General features: G+C 47.7%; 1 protein-coding gene across 17 annotated transcripts in view; it reads right to left on the bottom strand.

Moving 5' to 3' along the window:
- LOC115203034 (CUGBP Elav-like family member 4) overlaps window positions 1-20,879 on the bottom strand; it is a 174,691-nt gene that overhangs the window by 46,098 nt on the left and 107,714 nt on the right. For all 17 annotated transcript variants that reach the window (XM_029767316.1, XM_029767320.1, XM_029767324.1 and 14 more), the window contains exon 3: window positions 8,917-8,965. In XM_029767316.1, the coding sequence (XP_029623176.1) occupies window positions 8,917-8,965 (49 nt within the window). The remainder of the gene's footprint in view (window positions 1-8,916; window positions 8,966-20,879) is intronic.

The following is a 20,879-nucleotide window of genomic DNA, read 5'->3' as shown; positions in this document are numbered from 1 at the left end:
CCCTCTCTGCGGATGACTTCGTCAACCATTTTGAAAAGAAGGTTGACGATATCCGATCCTCGTTTGCTAAGTCAAACGACACCGCTGGTCCTGCTCACACTGCCCTACCCTGTGCTTTGACCTCTTTCTCCCCTCTCTCTCCAGATGAAATCTCGCGTCTTGTGACGGCCGGCCGCCCAACAACCTGCCCACTTGACCCTATCCCCTCCTCTCTTCTCCAGACCATTTCCGGAGACCTTCTCCCCTACCTCACCTCGCTCATCAACTCATCCTTGACCGCTGGCTACGTCCCTTCCGTCTTCAAGAGAGCGAGAGTTGCACCCCTTCTGAAAAAACCTACACTCGATCCCTCCGATGTCAACAACTACAGACCAGTATCCCTTCTTTCTTTTCTCTCCAAAACTCTTGAACGTGCCGTCCTTGGCCAGCTCTCCTGCTATCTCTCTCAGAATGACCTTCTTGATCCTAATCAGTCAGGTTTCAAGACTGGGCATTCAACTGAGACTGCTCTTCTCTGTGTCACGGAGGCTCTCCGCACTGCTAAAGCTAACTCTCTCTCCTCTGCTCTCATCCTTCTAGACCTATCTGCTGCCTTTGATACTGTGAACCATCAGATCCTCCTCTCCACCCTCTCCGAGTTGGGCATCTCTGGCGCGGCCCACGCTTGGATTGCGTCCTACCTGACAGGTCGCTCCTACCAGGTGGCGTGGCGAGAATCTGTCTCCGCACCACGCGCTCTCACCACTGGTGTCCCCCAGGGCTCTGTTCTAGGCCCTCTCCTATTCTCGCTATACACCAAGTCACTTGGCTCTGTCATATCCTCACATGGTCTCTCCTTTCATTGCTATGCAGACGACACACAACTAATCTTCTCCTTTCCCCCTTCTGATAACCAGGCGGCGAATCGCATCTCTGCATGTCTGGCAGACATATCAGTGTGGATGACGGATCACCACCTCAAGCTGAACCTCGGCAAGACGGAGCTGCTCTTCCTCCCGGGGAAGGACTGCCCGTTCCATGATCTCACCATCACGGTTGACAACTCCCTTGTGTCCTCCTCCCAGAGTGCTTAGAACCTTGGCGTGATCCTGGACAACACCCTGTCGTTCTCCACTAACATTAAGGCGGTGACCCGATCCTGTAGGTTCATGCTCTACAACATTCGCAGAGTACGACCCTGCCTCACACAGGAAGCGGCGCAGGTCCTAATCCAGGCACTTGTCATCTCCCGTCTGGATTACTGCAACTCGCTGTTGGCTGGGCTCCCTGCCTGTGCCATTAAACCCCTACAACTCATCCAGAACGCCGTAGCCCGTCTGGTGTTCAACCTTCCCAAGTTCTCTCACGTCACCCTGCTCCTCCGCTCTCTCCACTGGCTTCCAGTTGAAGCTCGCATCCGCTACAAGACCATGGTGCTTGCCTACGGAGCTGTGAGGGGAACGGCACCTCCGTACCTTCAGGCTCTGATCAGGCCCTACACCCAAACAAGGGCACTGCGTTCATCCACCTCTGGCCTGCTCGCCTCCCTACCTCTGAGGAAGCACAGTTCCCGCTCAGCCCAGTCAAAACTGTTCGCTGCTCTGGCACCCCAATGGTGGAACAAGCTCCCTCACGACGCCAGGACAGCGGAGTCAATCACCACCTTCCGGAGACACCTGAAACCCCACCTCTTTAAGGAATACCTGGGATAGGATAAAGTAATCCTTCTAACCCCCCCCCCTTAAAAGATTTAGATGCACTATTGTAAAGTGGTTGTTCCACTGGATATCATAAGGTGAATGCACCAATTTGTAAGTCGCTCTGGATAAGAGCGTCTGCTAAATGACTTAAATGTAATGTAAATGTACCCCAGCTCTATATAAAGCACCCTGCTCGAGCCCCTGCTCCAGCTCCATACCCAGCTCCATCTCCCTCCCCAGCTCCAGTCCCAGCTCCAGCTCCATCCCCAGCTCCAGCCCTACTCCTCAGCCCTATACCCCAGCTCTAAATAAAGCCCCCAGCTCCATCCCCTGCTCCAGCCCTGCTCCTCAGCCCTATACCCCAGCTCTATATAAAGCCCCCAGCTCCAGCCCCAGCTCCAGCTCCATACCCAGCTCCATCTCCCTCCCCAGCTCCATCCCCAGCTCCAGCCTTGCTCCTCAGCCCTATACCCCAGCTCTATATAAAGTCCTCAGCCCCAGCTCCATCCCCAGCTCCAGCCCCAGCTCCAGCTCCAGTCCTATACCCCAGCTCTATATAAAGCCCCCAGCTTCAGCCCCAACCCCAGCTCCAGTCCCAGCTCCATCCCCAGCTCCAGCCTTGCTCCTCAGCCCTATACCCCAGCTCCATATAAAGTCTCCATCCCCAGCTCCAGCTCCAGCCCTATACCCCAGCTCTATATAAAGCCCCCAGCTTCAGCCCCAACCCCAGCTCCAGTCCCAGCTCCAGCTCCATCCCCAGCTCCAGCCTTGCTCCTCAGCCCTATACCCCAGCTCCATATAAAGTCCCCAGCCCCAGCTCCATCCCCAGCTCCAGCCCCAGCTCCATCCCCAGCTCCAGCCCTGCTCCTCAGCCCTATACCCCAACTCTATATAAAGCCCCAAGCTCCATACCCAGCTCCATCTCCAGCTCCCTCCCCAGCTCCAATCCCTGCTCCCGCCTGGCCTGCTGTAATGCTGATGAAGATACATCTGACTGGCCCTGCTTCTGAGCAGACCCATAGTCTCTTAACTGATAGGCCTAATCTGATATATAACAGAAGATTATTCAACATAGTGAGGCAGTAAATATAATCATGAGAAGGGAAGGAATACTCAAATTGTCACCATATTAGGCATTTTTTACATTTCATTTTTTAAACCTTCATTTAACTAGGAAAGTCAGATAAGAACAAATTTTTATTTACAATGACAGCCTCCCAGGGAAGAGTGGGTTAACTTCCTCGTTCAGGGGCAGAACAATAGAGTTCTTTTACCTTGTCAGTTCAGGGATCCGATCCAGCAACCTTACAGTTACTGGCCCAATGCTCTAACCACTAGGCTACCTGCCGCAGGAGAAACAATGATAGGATCCAGGCCCCCTGCTTGTAAATGCATTACTCGTACTGCAAGGTCTGTCACTTTCATTTACTCAGAAGCACAAGGAGGGCCTTTCGTTGCGACTTTCAAAAACGATCACAGAACAACGGAAGAAATTTGGTGAAATTGCCTGTTCCAATTTCTTTCCAAATATTTCAACTCCATTTATTTTTTTCTTATACAATTTGGGTGTATGTTTTCTCATGGCATGGCCCTATCATACAGACGCTGTAACAAAGCAATTTAATTTAATGCCCAGTCAACCTTGAGCTACTACACTGTGTTCCCTGCACCTCTGACAAACTGGGTGTGTGCCACCCTGCTGGGCTCTTTCTGACTTTTCAAAGTTTTGCATGTTTCGTGTCCAGAGGCGGAGAGAGATCTTTTGGCTTCATTTGCATGTAAAGTGGAGCATGGTCCTCAGTGGGTGTTGAGGTGCCTCCAGACAGCCCCTCCCCAGCGGCCTGGCAGCCTGCTGCAACAGCCACCCATCAGCCCTCACTCTTCCCTGTCTGCTGGGCGGGGCATGACAGCACAGCGCACAAGAGCTTGAGGTCCTGTCAATCTCTCACCTCCCAGACTGGGGTCATCCTTCAGAGAAGCGCGCTGAGATGAGGAAGCGCCCAGGCAAGGATGAACACAGAGCAAAAAAAAGAATGCCTTTCTCAGGATGCCGTAGGGCAGAGTGCAACCCAGACAGAAACTACGAACCTTGATACACGCTCTAGTCAAACTGCAACTATGTAAAGATACGGAGAGACTCGAATGCTACATTATTAGGGAGACGCATACAGAATGGTAGGACTCTAATTCTACATTATCAGGAAAAACGCATTCAGAATGGTGGGACTCTAATGCTAAATTTCCTCACCATTTTGTATGTGTCTGCCTGATAATGTAGCATTAGAGGCCCACCATTAGGTCTGTGTCTGCCTGATAATGTAACATTAGAGTCCCACCATTGTGGGACCAGACGGTGCATAATCCTGCAGATCTATTGGCCCATTGTGGATAGGAAAACGAATTATCTGGGCCATCTATTAGAATGAGACTTTTAGCTGTCTTTTAGCCGTCTGTCGGTCTGGTATGTTTCTTCTATTACAAAAGATGAACATACAGTGGCTTGAGAAAGTATTCACCCCGTTGGCATTTTTCCTATTTTGTTGCCTTACTACCTGGAATAAAAATTGATATTTTGGGGGGTTTATATCATTTGATTTACACAACATCCCTACCACTTTGAGGATACAAAATATATTTTTTTAATTGTGAAACAAACAGACAAAAAAACTGAAAACTTGAGCGTGCATAACTATTCACTCCCCCAAAGTCAATACTTTGTAGAGCCACTGGGATTTTTGCCCATTCTTCAAAGCAAAACTGCTCCACCTCCTTCAAGTTTGATGGGTTCTGCAGTTGTACAGCAATCTTTAAGTCATACCACAGATTCTCAATTGGATTGAGGTCTGGGCTTTGACTAAGCCATTCCAAGACATTTAAATGTTTCCCCTTAAACCACTCAAGTGTTGCTTTAGCAGTATGCTTAGGGTCATTGTCCTGCTGGAAGGTGAACCTCCGTCTCAGTCTCAAATCTCTGGAAGACTGAAACAGGTTTCCCTCAAGAATTTCCCTGTATTTACCACCATCCATCATTCCTTCAATTCTGACCAGTTTCCCAGTCCCTGCCGATGAAAAACATCCCCACAGCATGATGCTGCCACCACCATGCTTCACTGGGGATGGTGTTCTCAGGGTGATGAGATGTGTTGGGTTTGCACCAGACATAGCATTTTCCTTGATGGCCAAAAAGCTAAATTTTTGTCTCATCTGACCAGAGTATCTTCTTCCATATGTTTGGGGAGTCTTCCACATGCCTTTTGGCAAACACCAAACATGTTTGCTATTTTTTTTCTTTAAGCAATGGCTTTTTTTATGGCCACTCTTCCGTAAAGCCCAGCTCTGTGGAGTGTACGGCTTAAAGTGGTCGTATGGACAGATACTCCAATCTCAGCTGTGGAGCCTTGCAGCTCCTTCAGGGTTTTCTTTGGTCTCTTTGTTGCCTCTCTGATTAATGCCCTCCATGCCTGGTCCGTGAGTTTTGGTGGGCGGCCCTCTCTTGGCAGGTTTGTTGTGGTGCCATATTCTTTCCATTTTTTAATAATGGATTTAATGGTGCTCCGTGGGATGTTCAAAGTTTCTGATATTTTTTTTATAACTCAACCCTGATCTGTACTTCTCCACATCTTTGTCCCTGACCTGTTTGGAGAGCTCCTTGGTCTTCATGATGCCGCTTGCTTGGTGGTGCCCCTTGCTTAGTGGTGTTGCAGACTCTGGGGCCTTTCAGAACAGGTGTAAATATACTGAGATCATGTGACAGATCATGTGACACTTAGATTGCACACAGGTGAACTTTATTTAACTAATAATGTGACTTCTGAAGGTAATTTGTTGCACCATATCTTATTTAGGAGCTTCATAGCAAAGGGGTGAATACATATGCACGCACCACTTTTCCGTTTTATATATTTTCTATTTTTTTTTACATATTTTTTTCATTTCACTTCACCAATTTGGACTATTTTGTGAATGTCCATTACAAATAAAAATCTATTTAAATTACAGGTTGTAATGCAACAAAATAGGAAAAATGCCAAAGGGGATGAATACTTTTGCAAGGCAGTGTACACTGTAGAGCAGTGTTTCCCAGCTCCAGTCCTCCAGTACCCCCAACAGACACATTTCTGTTGTAGCTCCGGACAACCACACCTGATTTAACTTGTCAACTAATCATCGAGCCCTCAATGAGTCAAATCAGGTGAGTTTGTCTGGGGCTACAACAAAAATGTGTCCTGTTGGGGGTACTGGAGGACTGGAGTACTGGAGTTGGTAAACACTGCTTTAGAGAGAGCATGGAGATTGGACTAAAAGGTAAATGCGGATGGAAGTGCTTGTGTATTAGAGAAGCGTGAGAGAATAGGAGGGAGGCACTCTGTCTTCTCCTAGTTAATAAAGGGAGGGAGAGAGGGCGCTTGATACTGATCCACCATCCTTGTCCTCATCAGCATGGTCTCTCTCCATTCTACTACGGTGGCCATGGCTGGATGGCTACAGGACGAGTGGGACCTGCAGCCTGCAGATTGTGTTTAGATAATGGCCATCTCCAATCATAGATAATATGACTTCATCTTTTCTTCAAACACAGCAGCAGACAAGGTCAGGGGGAAGAGATTCCTAGATGGGGAGGAGGAGATAAGGAAGGGGTGCTTCCCAAATGATTTAGTGCTGAGATTCGCTCAGCTAACCCATCACCCTCCGTTAGCTCCCTCATCCTGCCGACCCCAGCTCTCCATCTCCCTCACTCCCTCCTTTTCTCTCTGGACCTCGCTCTGTAGCCCTCTCTATCACTAGCTTTATCCCTCCCTTCTCTATCCACCTCCCCAGCCCCATTTGGATTGAGGCAAATTGCTTGGGTTTAAAGTAGAGATATGAGACACTTTCTATTCAAGAACTGTCCACATAGCAGAAGAGCAGAGGCACCCTGCTTCAATTGTCTCGCCATACATCCCAATTGAAATCATGACTTGATCAAGTTGAAAATAAAGGCTGGGTTGTAACACAAGAGATAAAGATGGACTTGGAGGGAGAGGAGAGGAGTGGAGAGGAGTGCTGGTTGACTCGGAGCAGCAACGTGACAATAGATTTAAAGTCTGAAAAGCCTCCTCCCATCCCATTCTCCTATTCTATTTGATAATGCAAAGGAGAAATAAATAACCCATGAGTCATTCTAATAGACAACCCAGAGAATTAGTTTTCCTATCCACAATGGGCCAATAGATATGCAGGATTATGCGTCGTCTGGTTCAACAGTCAGTTTCTGTGCCAAACTTTTACTAGCGCTCCTGACACATCTCTATCCCTGTAGAGAGGACAGCTCTCTGGGGAGAGGGAGGCAGGAAGGAGGGAGAGGGAGGGAGGCAGGGGGGTGTACGAGCGTCTCTAAACCCACTAATGGGCCGTAATGCCTGCAGAAGCACGTAACCGAGACACCTTTGCGACTCCTCATGACAGATAATTGCTGATGTCTTGTATGTGATAAATGTCTCCATTCCATGGGGGCAGAAGTCTCGGCGCAAGCGCCCGTCCCACTACTAACCAATCTGCAGCTAGGGCCCTGGTGGGAATACTGTCTACCTGGTTGGGCTGGCCTCCCTCTATCTGCTCTGACTGAGACACACATGCATGCACACGCATGTGAACACACACACACAGAGTGAGGGAGAGATGAATCCCTTTCCTACCCAGGGCTGTCTGTTTTCCTTTAAGTCGAGGCCTTCGTAGTAAATCTAATTTCATTGTCAGCCGAGGCTACGCTTTACCTGCCTGCCCTGTCTGATGACTTCCTGTTGCCATTAACGCTCGATATCTCTGTTGGGTCCTGGCCTGTCGTCGTGCTCGCATTTCGTTCAGCGCCACGCCGTGTCCTATATCCTGTCTGTCTTCCCCAACACAAAGTTCCTGTGACAGACTGGCTAGCTAGAGAACAGAACTGGGCTGGCTGGCATAGAGAGCCCTCTGTATTTCCTTCACTTGGTCTGTATTTTTCCTCTTTCTCCCCCTCTCCTCTCCGGCTAGAGAAAGAGTAGTAATTGATATCGGTGGCCCATCCATCCTCCCTCCCTTAAACCAGAGATCCAATTTATCTCCGTGAATATGCCGATTGGCTCCCGCCCAGGTCTTGTCCGTCAGACTTTGCCTGTTTTTAGATGGTTGTTAATTAAAGATCTAAATAGGAGAGCGAGTGTGTGTCAGGGAACAAGGAAATGGGCCGGCTGATTCACACATCTTGACCACGTAAATCAACAAACTGGCTCAGTCTGGGTCTAATCTTACCCTGGCTGGCTGTGGTGTAACTCAGAAGGCTGGGATACATATAATGCATCTGACCCTCACAATGTAGACGCACACTGGGTAAATTAGATGTAATTATGCCACATGTAAATCTGTAACTGGCTTAATCTGCATTAACCCCGATAATGTTACAAATGGCTTTGGAATGATCTAGTCAATCACACTGTCAATCTGGCTAGGGTCAAGCTGGCGGGTGGCTCTTCAGCTCTATGTAAAAACTTTAAAACTTTAAAACCTTAATTCTGTTTTGTGATTTGGTGTTAAAGGCCTAAACCCCAAATCACTGATAATTTATAAACATGTCTGACTACTAACTACACTCTCTCCTCTGTCCATTTTATATGCTGTCAAAATAACAAATCTGAGTTGTACGATTGACCTGGCAGTACAAAGTGGATGGGTTTGACTGTCCTGGTGTTGACTGTAAAAGCCTATACAGGACCTCTGAACTGTGGCTGTGTGGGGGTGAGGAGGGGGGAAGAGGAAGGATATGGAGGTGCATGGAAGGGGGGGTTGACTCCCAGTGGCTCTCATCTGTAACCAGGCTGAGCTGTCACTCTGAGGACAGTGAGGAGGAATAGATCCCCACCCAGCCTCTCCTCCTCCGGCTCCTCACTCGACTTTGAATCACCCAGGGTGACAGTGAACCTGACACAGCCCCTCTCTCTGTTGGTCCGGCCGGCACAGATGGGAAGTCAATAGAGGCGAGTGACCTATATTAACGGCTACTCTGCAAACTCCCAGTGTGTCCCTACTGAGAGCAGAATATTAAGGTGTGCGGAGGAGTGGAGGGGTGGAGGAGTGGAGGGGTGGAGGAGTGGAGGGGCGGAGGAGTGGAGGGGCAGAGGAGTGGAGGGGTGGAGGGAGGGGTGAAGGGAGGGGTGAAGGGAGGGAGGGAAGAAGGGAGTAGGAGTGAAAAGAGGGAAGGGACAACCAGGAGAAGGTTAATTACCTCCTCGTCCTTCGCTGTCGGCTGGCTTCACCTGGATGGGCCGGTTCATCTGCAGAGAGAGGAGAAAACACCTGGGTTAGTGTAGCCACCTGGGGACATCCACTACAACCACTACCAGGAGGAAAGGGGGAGAGAGTGGCGTTAATGGGCCTGTAGTTCTTGTCCTGAGTCACTGGAGCATCAGATAAACAAAACAAAGTGCTCTGCTCTGTTCTGTTCTAGTAAAGAAGAAGAGGAGAATGTGTGAGCTTTGAGTTTGATGCCAGCATGCCTAATTAATCCAGGGCCTTGGCCTCCGGAGATGCCTGGTTCCCCCTCACAGTTCAGCAGAATTAGCACTTTTCAATGACAGAGTCACACTGGTTGTCAGATGGCATGATGAGATTAATGCCATTACATCACCCACTATCACCCCACAGAGAGAGGTCTTCTCTGGCTGCCCTGAGCTTCCTGTCTCCTCCCTACTTCCCTCTGTCCCTTACAGCCATGCCTTGCCCAGCTCTATACACATCCTCTCTCCCTCTCTCCCTCCCTCCCCTCCTTCCCTCTCTCTTTTCCACCCCTACCCTTCTATGCCTTGCCCTGCCCTGCCCAGCTCTGCACACTCCACCCATCTACACTTCCTACCTCCCCAACCACTACCACCGCCACCCCTCCCCTCAGGACCAGATCCAAGCATCGTGACCAGTATGCTGCTGCTCTGCTCTGGTCAGCCAAGCCCACCCCAGACACACTGGCTTTTGAAAGCCACACACAAAAACACGTCCAAGAAACACAGAAGTACTGTAAAAAGGTTAGAAGTGCAAATCAATAAACAACCTCTGAAGATACAGTCCAGAGAGGAAAAAGCTTAGCAGCGCCAAGCCCAACATTAGAAGGGCTTTTAAAAATGCCCACTGTGAATAAAAACTCCCATGGCTCTCTTTGCCCCCTGAACACAGTTCCATCTCTCTCAGGAGTATGACACGTAAAAAAAAAAGAAGTTTCAAAGCCTTTGACTGTATAAAAGAAGACAAATATCTTCCTATTCCCCTGGATGAATAGTGTGGGGGTAAAGGTCAGTGTAGAGAGGCTCTGTGCTTAGTGAGGGCAGCCTTCCATGAGTGGTGTATTGGCTGTGTCTCCTGGAGCCTGCAGTAGACCCTGGGCACTGAGCCTGTCTCTCCTACATAGGGCATGAGGACAGGACCAGTGTGTTTGTCACTGAGCAGCACAGTGCAGGGCTGCCCACTCCCATCAGTCAGGTTCACTATGGCTGAAAGGCTTAGGGCCGTGGTACACTTGACAGCAGTTGACATGAGTCCAGACGTCATGAGTCAAATATAGCCAAGAGACTAAACGACGTGGAGGGATGTATGCATCTATCGTCACACTCCTAGTTCCACATGTATATACACCGGAATGCACCAAAATACACCAGAATACACTGTGGCGCTGGACCAAAGGGTAACGCTACACATCCCACACCCACACAAACCTTCACACAGATATGCTAATGTCAACACTTACAGGCCATGAGTTGGAGATAACACAGATCTATTGTTGTCTTATCCCACGGCCGGCTGTAACACTATGACTATGAGAATACTAACTCATTAGAGAAACAGATGGGTTGTCACTGGATCCCATGCATATCTCATATAAACCATTCAGTATAGTGCTGTTTGAGGGATACTGTACTGTGAGTGGTGGAACTGGGCATTGTCTGAATGGGAGCACAGATGACTAATTGTGGTTAGAGCCTGGAGGGTTTAAGATAAAGTGACTGGGGGCTGTGGCGGTCAGATGGGGGACTTGGGGAGTCAGATGGGGGACTTGGGGAGTTCCAGATGTTGTGTCTAGAAGCCTTTCGTTTTCTCTGCTGGTTTGTTTGGAGTGAAGGAGGAGGGTGGTGGAGAACCCCAACACTCTTGGATGGATGGAGTGGTAGTGTTAGGGAGAGGTGGATGATGGAGTGGTGGTGTTAGGGAGAGGTGGAGGATGGAATGATGGTGTTAGGGAGAGGTGGATGATGTAATGATGGTGTTAGGGAGAGGTGGAGGACAGAGTGGTGGTGTTAGGGAAGTTAGATGATGGAGTGGTGGTGTTAGGGAGAGTTAGATGATGGAGTGGTGGTGTTAGGGAGAGGTGGATGATGGAGTGGTGGTGTTAGGGAGAGGTGGATGATGGAATGATGGTGTTACGGAGAGGTGGAGGACAGAGTGGTGGTGTTAGGGAAGTTAGATGATGGAGTGGTGGTGTTAGGGAGAGGTGGATGATGGAGTGGTGGTGTTAGGGAGAGGTTGAGGATGGAATGATGGTGTTAGGGAGAGTTAGATGATGGAGTGGTGGTGTTAGGGAGAGGTGGATGATGGAGTGGTGGTGTTAGGGAGAGGTGGAGGACAGAGTGGTGGTGTTAGGGAAGTTAGATGATGGAGTGGTGGTGTTAGGGAGATAGAGGATGGAGTGGTGGTGTTAGGGAGTTAGATGATGGAGTGGTGGTGTTAGGGAGATAGAGGATGGAGTGGTGGTGTTAGGGAGATAGAGGATGGAGTGGTGGTGTTAGGGAGATAGAGGATGGAGTGGTGGTGTTAGGGAGATAGAGGATGGAGTGGTGGTGTTAGGGAGATAGAGGATGGAGTGGTGGTGTTAGGGAGATAGAGGATGGAGTGGTGGTGTTAGGGAGAGTTAAGGTGGGTTGAGGTCCTGGGGTCCCTGCCCAGTGATCAGTCAGTCTCCTGGCCCTAGACTGCAGCGATTGGTCATGAGGCTCCACAGCTCCGTAGACGGGAACCATTAGTAGCCTCTGAGCTGCTGCGGCAACAGCAGTCATTAGTGGGCCGGCCTCACAGAGGAGTACACTAGGGGTTGCTAGGCAACCAGGCAGAAGAGGGCAGCAGGCAGCCTGTTGGTCTGCTCTGGACTGGGCTGTTATCCAGTGAATTGGCATTCCTTTCTGTCTTTCTCCTCCATGACTCTTTCTCTAGGTTTGCCGGAGAGGTTATAGATTTTTTTTTTTCATAACATGTCCCACTTTTATGAAACTTTCCAGAACGAGGCCACACCCTAACTTCAGACCAAACAACCCCAACCACATCTTAGACAAAACAGTAGCAACATATTCAATAGCTGTTCACAATTTCACAAGGAAAACACTCATTTGTCTTATTCTACAGTATGTCACATACAGTTGAACATACAGACTCCTACAGTATACTCTCTCTCTCTCTCTCTCTCTCTCTCTCTCTCTCTCTCTCTCTCTCTCTCTCTCTCTCTCTCTCTCTCTCTTTCTCTCTCTCACACACACACACACATACTTGCCCAACCATGCTGTTCACTCCTACAATCCTGTTTGTCTCTGTCTCTCTCTTCTCCCTCTCTCATGCACACACACACACACACACACACACACACACACACACACACACACACACACACACACACACACACACACACACACACACACACACACACACACACACACACACACACGTCTCTGGGCTCAATAACAGTAGGTGGCTTAGGTGACATTTTAATCCCTTATTACTGAGTAGCAGGATTAGCGGGCAGATCAAGGCAGAGTTAATTATATGAATTCTGGGAGACGGAAGACGAAGCAGCAGCAGCAGCCTGCTCTCCCCTTGGGCTTGGACACACACACCCAGACACACACAGACACCAAGGAAGACACATGACATGCTATCTATCTGCTTGACTGGCAGCTATGTCTTCTACGATACTCCCAGAGAAATAGAAGGGCTGCATAAGCAAGATAAAACATATGCTACGTATCCATAGGTCCTATTGGGACAATGCCATATTTCACCTCACCCACAGGGACTGCCTGAACGCAAAATGAACTTCCTATATGCTGTAGTGTGAAGATGGAATACCAGTCTTTTTTTCATCCTGCAGATGTGCAGCAGCCGGAGCTGAAAATAGTTCAGCACACCCTCCTTCCTTTATCTCTCTGGCCCTTTGACCTCCAAAACCAATATGCTTCCCACCACAGCCTCTTAATGGGTTGATCAATGCTGACAAATAGGCAGCTCACGCTGTCTTGCCTGGGAACTGGCTGGGCTCACACATGCCACCTCCATTTTCTTTGTTTTCCCTCTCTGCCGTTCTTTTTTCCTCTCTCTGTCTCTCTCCCTCCATCTTTCGCTTTCCCACCTCTTCCTCTACCTCGCTCTCTCTTTATCTCTCTCTCGGTCTTTCTCTCCAGGGGCTGATCCATATTTCTCATTCCGTTATAATAAAGAACATTTTGCTCCAGTCACGGAGGGAGGAAAACCAACAATGTGGAAGAAACAACCTGTTTACATTTACCAGGGAGCTGTGTGTGTGCGTGCATGTGTTTGAAAATGGTGCAGTGGAGAGAGAGAGAGAAAGAGTGAGGACACCATTGGCCTTTGACCACATTTACTTCCCTGTAAATACCATTGCCCACAAGCCAGGCCATGATACAACACTTTCCTTACTCTTTCTCTATAGGCAAAATAAGCATACTTTTAATCAAAGTGAATACTCTTTAAAAGCTGAATCTTATTAATATTAGTTTTGAGTTTAATATGACAGCTATGACTTATCTCACAGAGCCTGAGTAGTTTTTGCATAAAGTATTTAGTTAAAATCTCTAAAAGTACATCTCATCCCTTAGGCCAAAAGCCCCTGGTTTTTGACCCAATACCTCTTCCTTATACAAGTGTAGTTTGATTTGGACTACCACTGCATTCTTCTGTTCAACACTGTCATATTCTGGCTCCTCCATCAGAACATTCACTGAAGCTGTTGATGCACTTTACAGCCTATTAAGCTCAATTAAAGATGACTACTGGGAGCGCCAGAGAGAAATAGCCAGTGGTATTGTAGTGGACAGCAAAGGCTAACAGGCTAACACACTGCAAACAGCCCATCTATTCTGAGGCTTCCTTCCACCAAACCCCACCCATCACTCCCATTACCCACTGCTCCTCACATGTCGGAGTGTTCCGCTGGGAAGAGAAAAGAGGGAACACACACAGGGGAACGAGCCGAGTGCGGAGTAGCTCTCCTCTCTCAAATTAGCCTGCATGTCCGCAGCCAGCCAGCCAGCCAGCCAGCCAGCCAGCCAGCCAGCTCCCTCTCCCTGTGTGAGGCTGGGGAGTCAGGAGAGGTTGGGCCTGTCGACGTGTGGGTTTGAGGGTTAGTAATCACACACTGGCTGTCTGCTGGAACAGCACATGAAGGAGAACTCTGTCTGCCTTCACATGAGGAAGAGGGACACTGACAGCTTGACAGGGAGTGGAGAGGTGGGACCTATTTTTAGCTATCAGCCAGAGCTCCTATTTCAAGCAAATAACTTTGGTTGTAGCCAGAGTGTTTTCCCTGGTGTGATCCTGTAGTGTAGGACATGTTTGTGTTTTTGTTTTTGTGTCTCTTTAAATTTAGTCCCCCCATGCTCCCTGATTACCTAGCAATTGATTCCCCCTGGATGGGGAGAGTAGCTGGCGTTCGTTTTTTGCAGTGTGAAACTGGCACTCACTCCACACCGCTATCACTTCCTGGTCCTCTGAGGGCCCGGCTGAACAGAATTTCTGAACGGAGCGTAAAAGAAAGTAGCATTTATAATAGCTCTCCTCTCCTTTCTCTATTTTTACCCTGGGCCCAGCAGGTCTCGGTTGTGAGGTGGGACAGAGTCAGACAGTGAGGGCTTGGGATGAGGAATCTGGCCGTCAGTTTATCTTCTGCTTCATAAAGCCCCCGTTCTCCCTGGCTGCAGATAGAGCGGCCACAGCACTACATTACATTTATGGCCCTTTTTTATCCAGAGGTGGAGGGCGGAGGGAGCTGGGGGTGATGCGGGGAGGGGAGGAGGGAGCTGGGGGTGATGCAGGGAGGGGCGGAGGGAGGAGTGGGGTGAAGATTCGACACAGTGAGACAAGACTAACAAATTAGTCAAAGTGACAGGAGGCTTTATGAGGCTCGCTCGGTACAGCAGCGTTCCTCTCTCTGCCAGGGATATGAAGGGAAGGGGGAGATGAAAGAGGGAGAGGAGGACCAGGAAGACGGGGAGCAGGCTCTGCAGGCGGCCCACTGCTCCAGGTATCGGGGACAGGCCCTAGAGTAGACTAGACACAGTCAGTTCCACCTGTGTGTACTCTGCTTCCTATAGAGCCCCCGCTGGCCCAGACAGACGGAGCAGCTCAGCAGTGGGGGAGCTCTAGTTCTCTGAGAACAGACAGAGCCAGTCAGCAGTCTACTACTAGAGCATAAACAGTAGCTACAGGGATTTTTCTGCATCGAAAAACAGTGTTTTGTCCATCCCAAAATGTATATAAAAAATATTTTAAAATAAAACAAAATATATACTGTATATACACTGAGTATACTAAACACCTTCCTAATATTGACTTGTAACCCTAACCCTAACCCCCCTTTTCCCTCAGAACAGCCTCAATTGGTCAGTTGTGTCAAGTTGGCTGGATGTCCTTTAGTTGTTGGACCATTCTTGAAACACACGGGAAACTGTTGAGCGTGAAAAACCCAGCAGTGTTGCAGTTCTTGACACACTCAAACCAGTGCACCTGGTACCTACTACCATACCCTGTTCAAAGGAACTTAAATATTTTGTTGTGCCCATTCACCCTCTGAATGACACACACATACACAATCCATGTCTCAATTATCTCAAGGCTTAAAAATCCTTCTTTAACCTGTCTACTCCCCTTCATCTACACTGATTGAAGTGGATTTAACAGGTGACATCAATAAGGGATCATAGCTTTCACCTGGATTCACCTGGTCAGTCTATGTCAGGTGTTCCTACACTCAGTATATATTAGAAACAATATTCTCTGGTCTGATGAAACCAAGATTAAACTCTTTGGCCTGAATGCCAAGCGGAAACCTGGCACCATCCTTACAGATACGCATGGTGGTGGCAGCATCATTCTGTGGGGACTGGGAGACTCGTCAAAATCGAGGGAAAGGTGAACGGAGCAAAGTACAGAGAGATCCTTGATAAAAAAACGGCTCCAGAATGCTCAGACTGGGGTGAAGGTTCACCTTCCAACAGGACAACAACCCTAAGCACACAACCAAGACTACGCAGGAGTGGCTTCGGGACAAGTCTCTGAATGTCCTTGAGTGGCCCAGCCAGATCCCGGACTTGAACCCGATCGAACATCTCCGAAGAAACCTAAAAATAGCTGTGCAGCGACGCTCCCCATCCAACCTGACAGAGCTTGAGAGGATCTGCAGAGAAGAATGGGAGTAACTCCCCAAATACCAGTGTGCCAAGCTTGTAGCATCATACCCAAGAAGACTTGAGGCTGTAACCGTTGCCAAAGGTGCTTCAACAAAGTAATGAGTAAAGGGTCTGAATACTGTATGTAGGAAGGCAGAGGCCCACATGGGACGGTATAGGCCCACCCACTTGGGAGCAAGGCCCACCGACTGGGGAGGCATTATTACAGACAGAAATACTCTTCAGTTTTGTCAGCTGTCTGAGTGGCTGGTCTTAGACAATCCCGCAGGTGAAGAAGCTGGATGTGGAGGTCCTGGGTTGGCATGGTTACAAGTGGTCTGCGGTTGTGAGGCCGGTTGAACATACTGCCAAATTCTCTAAAACAATGTTGGAGGCGGCTTACATTCCTGCAGTCCGTATGCCAATTGCACGCTCCTTCAACTTGAGACAACTGCACATTTTAGAGTGGCCTTTATTGTCACCAGCACAAGGTGCACCTGTGTAATGACCATGCTGTTTAATCAGTTTCTTGATATGCCACACCTGTCAGGTGGATTGATTATCTTGGCAAAGGAGAATATAGGTCTATTACTGAACTCAGCTCACACTCTAATAGGCCTACTACTGAACTCAGCTCACACTCTAATAGCCCTACTACTGAACTCAGCTCACACTCTAATAGACCTACTACTGAACTCAGCTCACACTCTAATAGACCTACTACTGAAATCAGCTCACACTCTAATAGACCTATTACTGAACTCAGCTCACACTCTAATAGACCTACAACTGAACTCAGCTCACACTCTAATAGACCTACAACTGAACTCAGATCACACTCTAATAGACCTACTACTGAACTCAGCTCACACTCTAATAGACCTACTACTGAACTCAGCTCACACTCTAATAGCCCTACTACTGAACTCAGCTCACACTCTAATAGACCTACTACTGAACTCAGCTCACACTCTAATAGACCTACTACTGAACTCAGCTCACACTCTAATAGACCTATTACTGAACTCAGCTCACACTCTAATAGACCTACAACTGAACTCAGCTCACACTCTAATAGACCTACTACTGAACTCAGCTCACACTCTAATAGACCTACTACTGAACTCAGCTCACACTCTAATAGACCTACTACTGAACTCAGCTCACACTCTAATAGACCTACTACTGAACTCAGCTCACACTCTAATAGACCTACTACTGAACTCAGCTCACACTCTAATAGAACCTACTACTGAACTCAGCTCACACTCTAATAGACCTACTACTGAACTCAGCTCACACTCTAATAGACCTACTACTGAACTCAGCTCACACTCTAATAGACCTACTGCTGAACTCAGCTCACACTCTAATAGACCTACTACTGAACTCAGCTCACACTCTAATACACCTACAACTGAACTCAGCTCACACTCTAATAGACCTACTACTGAACTCAGCTCACACTCTAATAGACCTACTACTGAACTCAGCTCACACTCTAATAGACCTACTACTGAACTCAGCTCACACTCTAATAGACCTACTACTGAACTCAGCTCACACTCTAATAGACCTACTACTGAACTCAGCTCACACTCTAATAGACCTACTACTGAACTCAGTTCACACTCTAATAGACCTACTACTGAACTCAGCTCACACTCTAATAGACCTACTACTGAACTCAGCTCACACTCTAATAGACCTACTGCTGAACTCAGCTCACACTCTAATAGACCTACTACTGAACTCAGCTCACACTCTAATAGACCTACTACTGAACTCAGTTCACACTCTAATAGACCTACTACTGAACTCAGCTCACACTCTAATAGACCTACTACTGAACTCAGCTCACACTCTAATAGACCTACTGCTGAACTCAGCTCACACTCTAATAGACCTACTACTGAACTCAGCTCACACTCTAGTAGACCTACTACTGAACTCAGTTCACACTCTAATAGACCTATTACTGAACTCAGCTCACACTCTAATAGACCTACTACTGAACTCAGCTCACACTCTAATTGACCTACTACTGAACTCAGCTCACACTCTAATAGACCTATTACTGAACTCAGCTCACACTCTAATAGACCTACTACTGAACTCAGTTCACACTCTAATAGATCTACTACTGAACTCAGCTCACACTCTAATAGACCTACTACTGAACTCAGCTCACAGTCTAATAGACCAATGACTGAAATCAGCTCACAGTCTAACACACAGCTAGACCTATGACTGAAACCAGCTCACAGTCTAACACACAGCTAGACCTATGACTGAAATCAGCTCACAGTCTAACACACAGCTAGACCTATGACTGAAATCAGCTCACAGTCTAACACACAGCTAGACCTATGACTAAAATCAGCTCACAGTCTAACACACAGCTAGACCTATGACTGAAATCAGCTCACAGTCTAACACACAGCTAGACCTATGACTGAAATCAGCTCACAGTCTAACACACAGCTAGACCTATGACTGAAACCAGCTCACAGTCTAACACACAGCTAGACCTATGACTGAAATCAGCTCACAGTCTAACACACAGCTAGACCTATGACTGAAATCAGCTCACAGTCTAACACACAGCTAGACCTATGACTGAAATCAGCTCACAGTCTAACACACAGCTAGACCTATGACTGAAACCAGCTCACAGTCTAACACACAGCTAGACCTATGACTGAAATCAGCTCACAGTCTAACACACAGCTAGACCTATGACTGAAATCAGCTCACAGTCTAACACACAGCTAGACCTATGACTGAAATCAGCTCACAGTCTAACACACAGCTAGACCTATGACTGAAATCAGCTCACAGTCTAACACACAGCTAGACCTACTACTGAACCAGTTAATAAGGGAACCAATATCATGTATTCATCTATCACAGAGGGAGCCGGGTGAAAAAGAAGACAGAGTGGATAAGAGGATAAAGAGGAGAGGGAGAATAATAAGAGGGAGTAATGATGCAGCTGTCAGATTTATGACTGTCTGTGTCCTCTTCTCCTCTCTCCCATCATACCTGGTGACTTTCCACCAAGGCTCCGGCTGATGCACCCTGACATTGATGAGAAGAGTCACCTGTGAGTTACCACGGGGCACAGAGCAGGAGGAGGGCACAGGGGGCAGGCGAGGCAGGGTAGATGGCTGCCTGGAGGCACTGACAGACAGGGGAGAGGGAACCAGCATGGGTCCCAGTCCCACCATGCCTCCACATACACTAGCCATAGATAAAATATTAGACAAGTAACACTAAACCACTCATCAAACACGTGCGCACACGCAAACAAGAAACACGTGCACACACGCATGCATGCATGCACGCACAAAAGCACACACTCACAAACACAGACAAAGACAAATATTTTTTGTTGTTGTTGGCATTGAAGAACACCACTATTCTCATCACAAATACACCTCTGCAAGTTTACATACACAGAGAGAAATACACTAGACAAAATAATAAAAACTTTACACGCAACAATTACAGTTCATTTAAAGAAATCAGTCAATTGAATTAAATTAATCAGGCACTAAACTATGGATTTCACATGACTGGGAATATAGATATGCATCTGTTGGTCACAGATACGTTAAAAAAAGGTAGGGGCGTGAATAAGAAAACCAGTCAGTGTCTGATGTGACCACCATTTGCCTCATGCAGCGCGACCCTTCGCATAGAGTTGATCAGGCTGTTGATTGTGGCCTGTGGAATGTTGTCCCACTCATCTTCAATGGCTGCGCAAAGTTGCTGGATATTGGCGGGGACCCGAACCCTCTGTTGTACACGTCCATCCAGAGCATCCCAAACATGCTCAATGGGTGACATGTTTGGTGAGTATGCAGGCCATGGAAGAACTGGGACATTTTCAGCTTCCAGGAATTGTGTACAGATCCTTGCGTCAAGGGGCCGTGCATTATCATGCTGAAACATGAGGTGATGGCGATAGTTAAATGGCACGACAATGGGGCCTCAGGATCTCTGGGCATTCATAACCCCACATCCACTAAAGGGCAGGAAACCGCTCTCCCGCACACACACACACACATGCACACATGAACAAACACATATGCAAACACACACACACACAGACACACAGACACACACACACACACACACACACACACACACACACACACACACACACACACACACACACACACACACACACACACACACACACACACACACTTGCTGAGAGTACCCTGGCTGTTGGAGCTTTTAGTGCAGAGGCAGTTTGTGAAAATGATCACATCAATCGAAGTGATTAATAAAAGACTGGGAGGATTGATAAAGTGCCACAATTATTTGGAAGACAAATAGCTGAATTTGCTTTTGAAATTGGACTGGATCTCAGCGCAATGGAATAGAACACATCATCATCAATGAGGCTGTCATTAGACTATTCTCTGTCACAGGGACAATATCTGGGTGGACTGTTGCATCCATCTGCCAAATAGGCTCAAATAGGAGCTACTCATGGGAACATTACCAGTGATATATAGAGACTACATGGCAAAACATAACATTTTAAATGCACAATACATCAATTTACAATTCTGCTGAGAAGAGTTCCATCACGTTTTATTTGTTTGTACACTGAATGCCACATATTTTTTATGTGTTTTGTTTGCAAACGCTGGTTGGTAGTAAAAAGGTGTTGTCTGCAAAATAGCGTACAAGTTCTAAATGTATTCATTCATTACTGTTACTCATATCAGCGGCAGTGCAG

This window comes from Salmo trutta, chromosome 12 (assembly GCF_901001165.1).
Source record: "Salmo trutta chromosome 12, fSalTru1.1, whole genome shotgun sequence".
Lineage (NCBI taxonomy): Eukaryota > Metazoa > Chordata > Actinopteri > Salmoniformes > Salmonidae > Salmo > Salmo trutta.
This window is presented reverse-complemented; position numbering and strand designations above follow the sequence as displayed.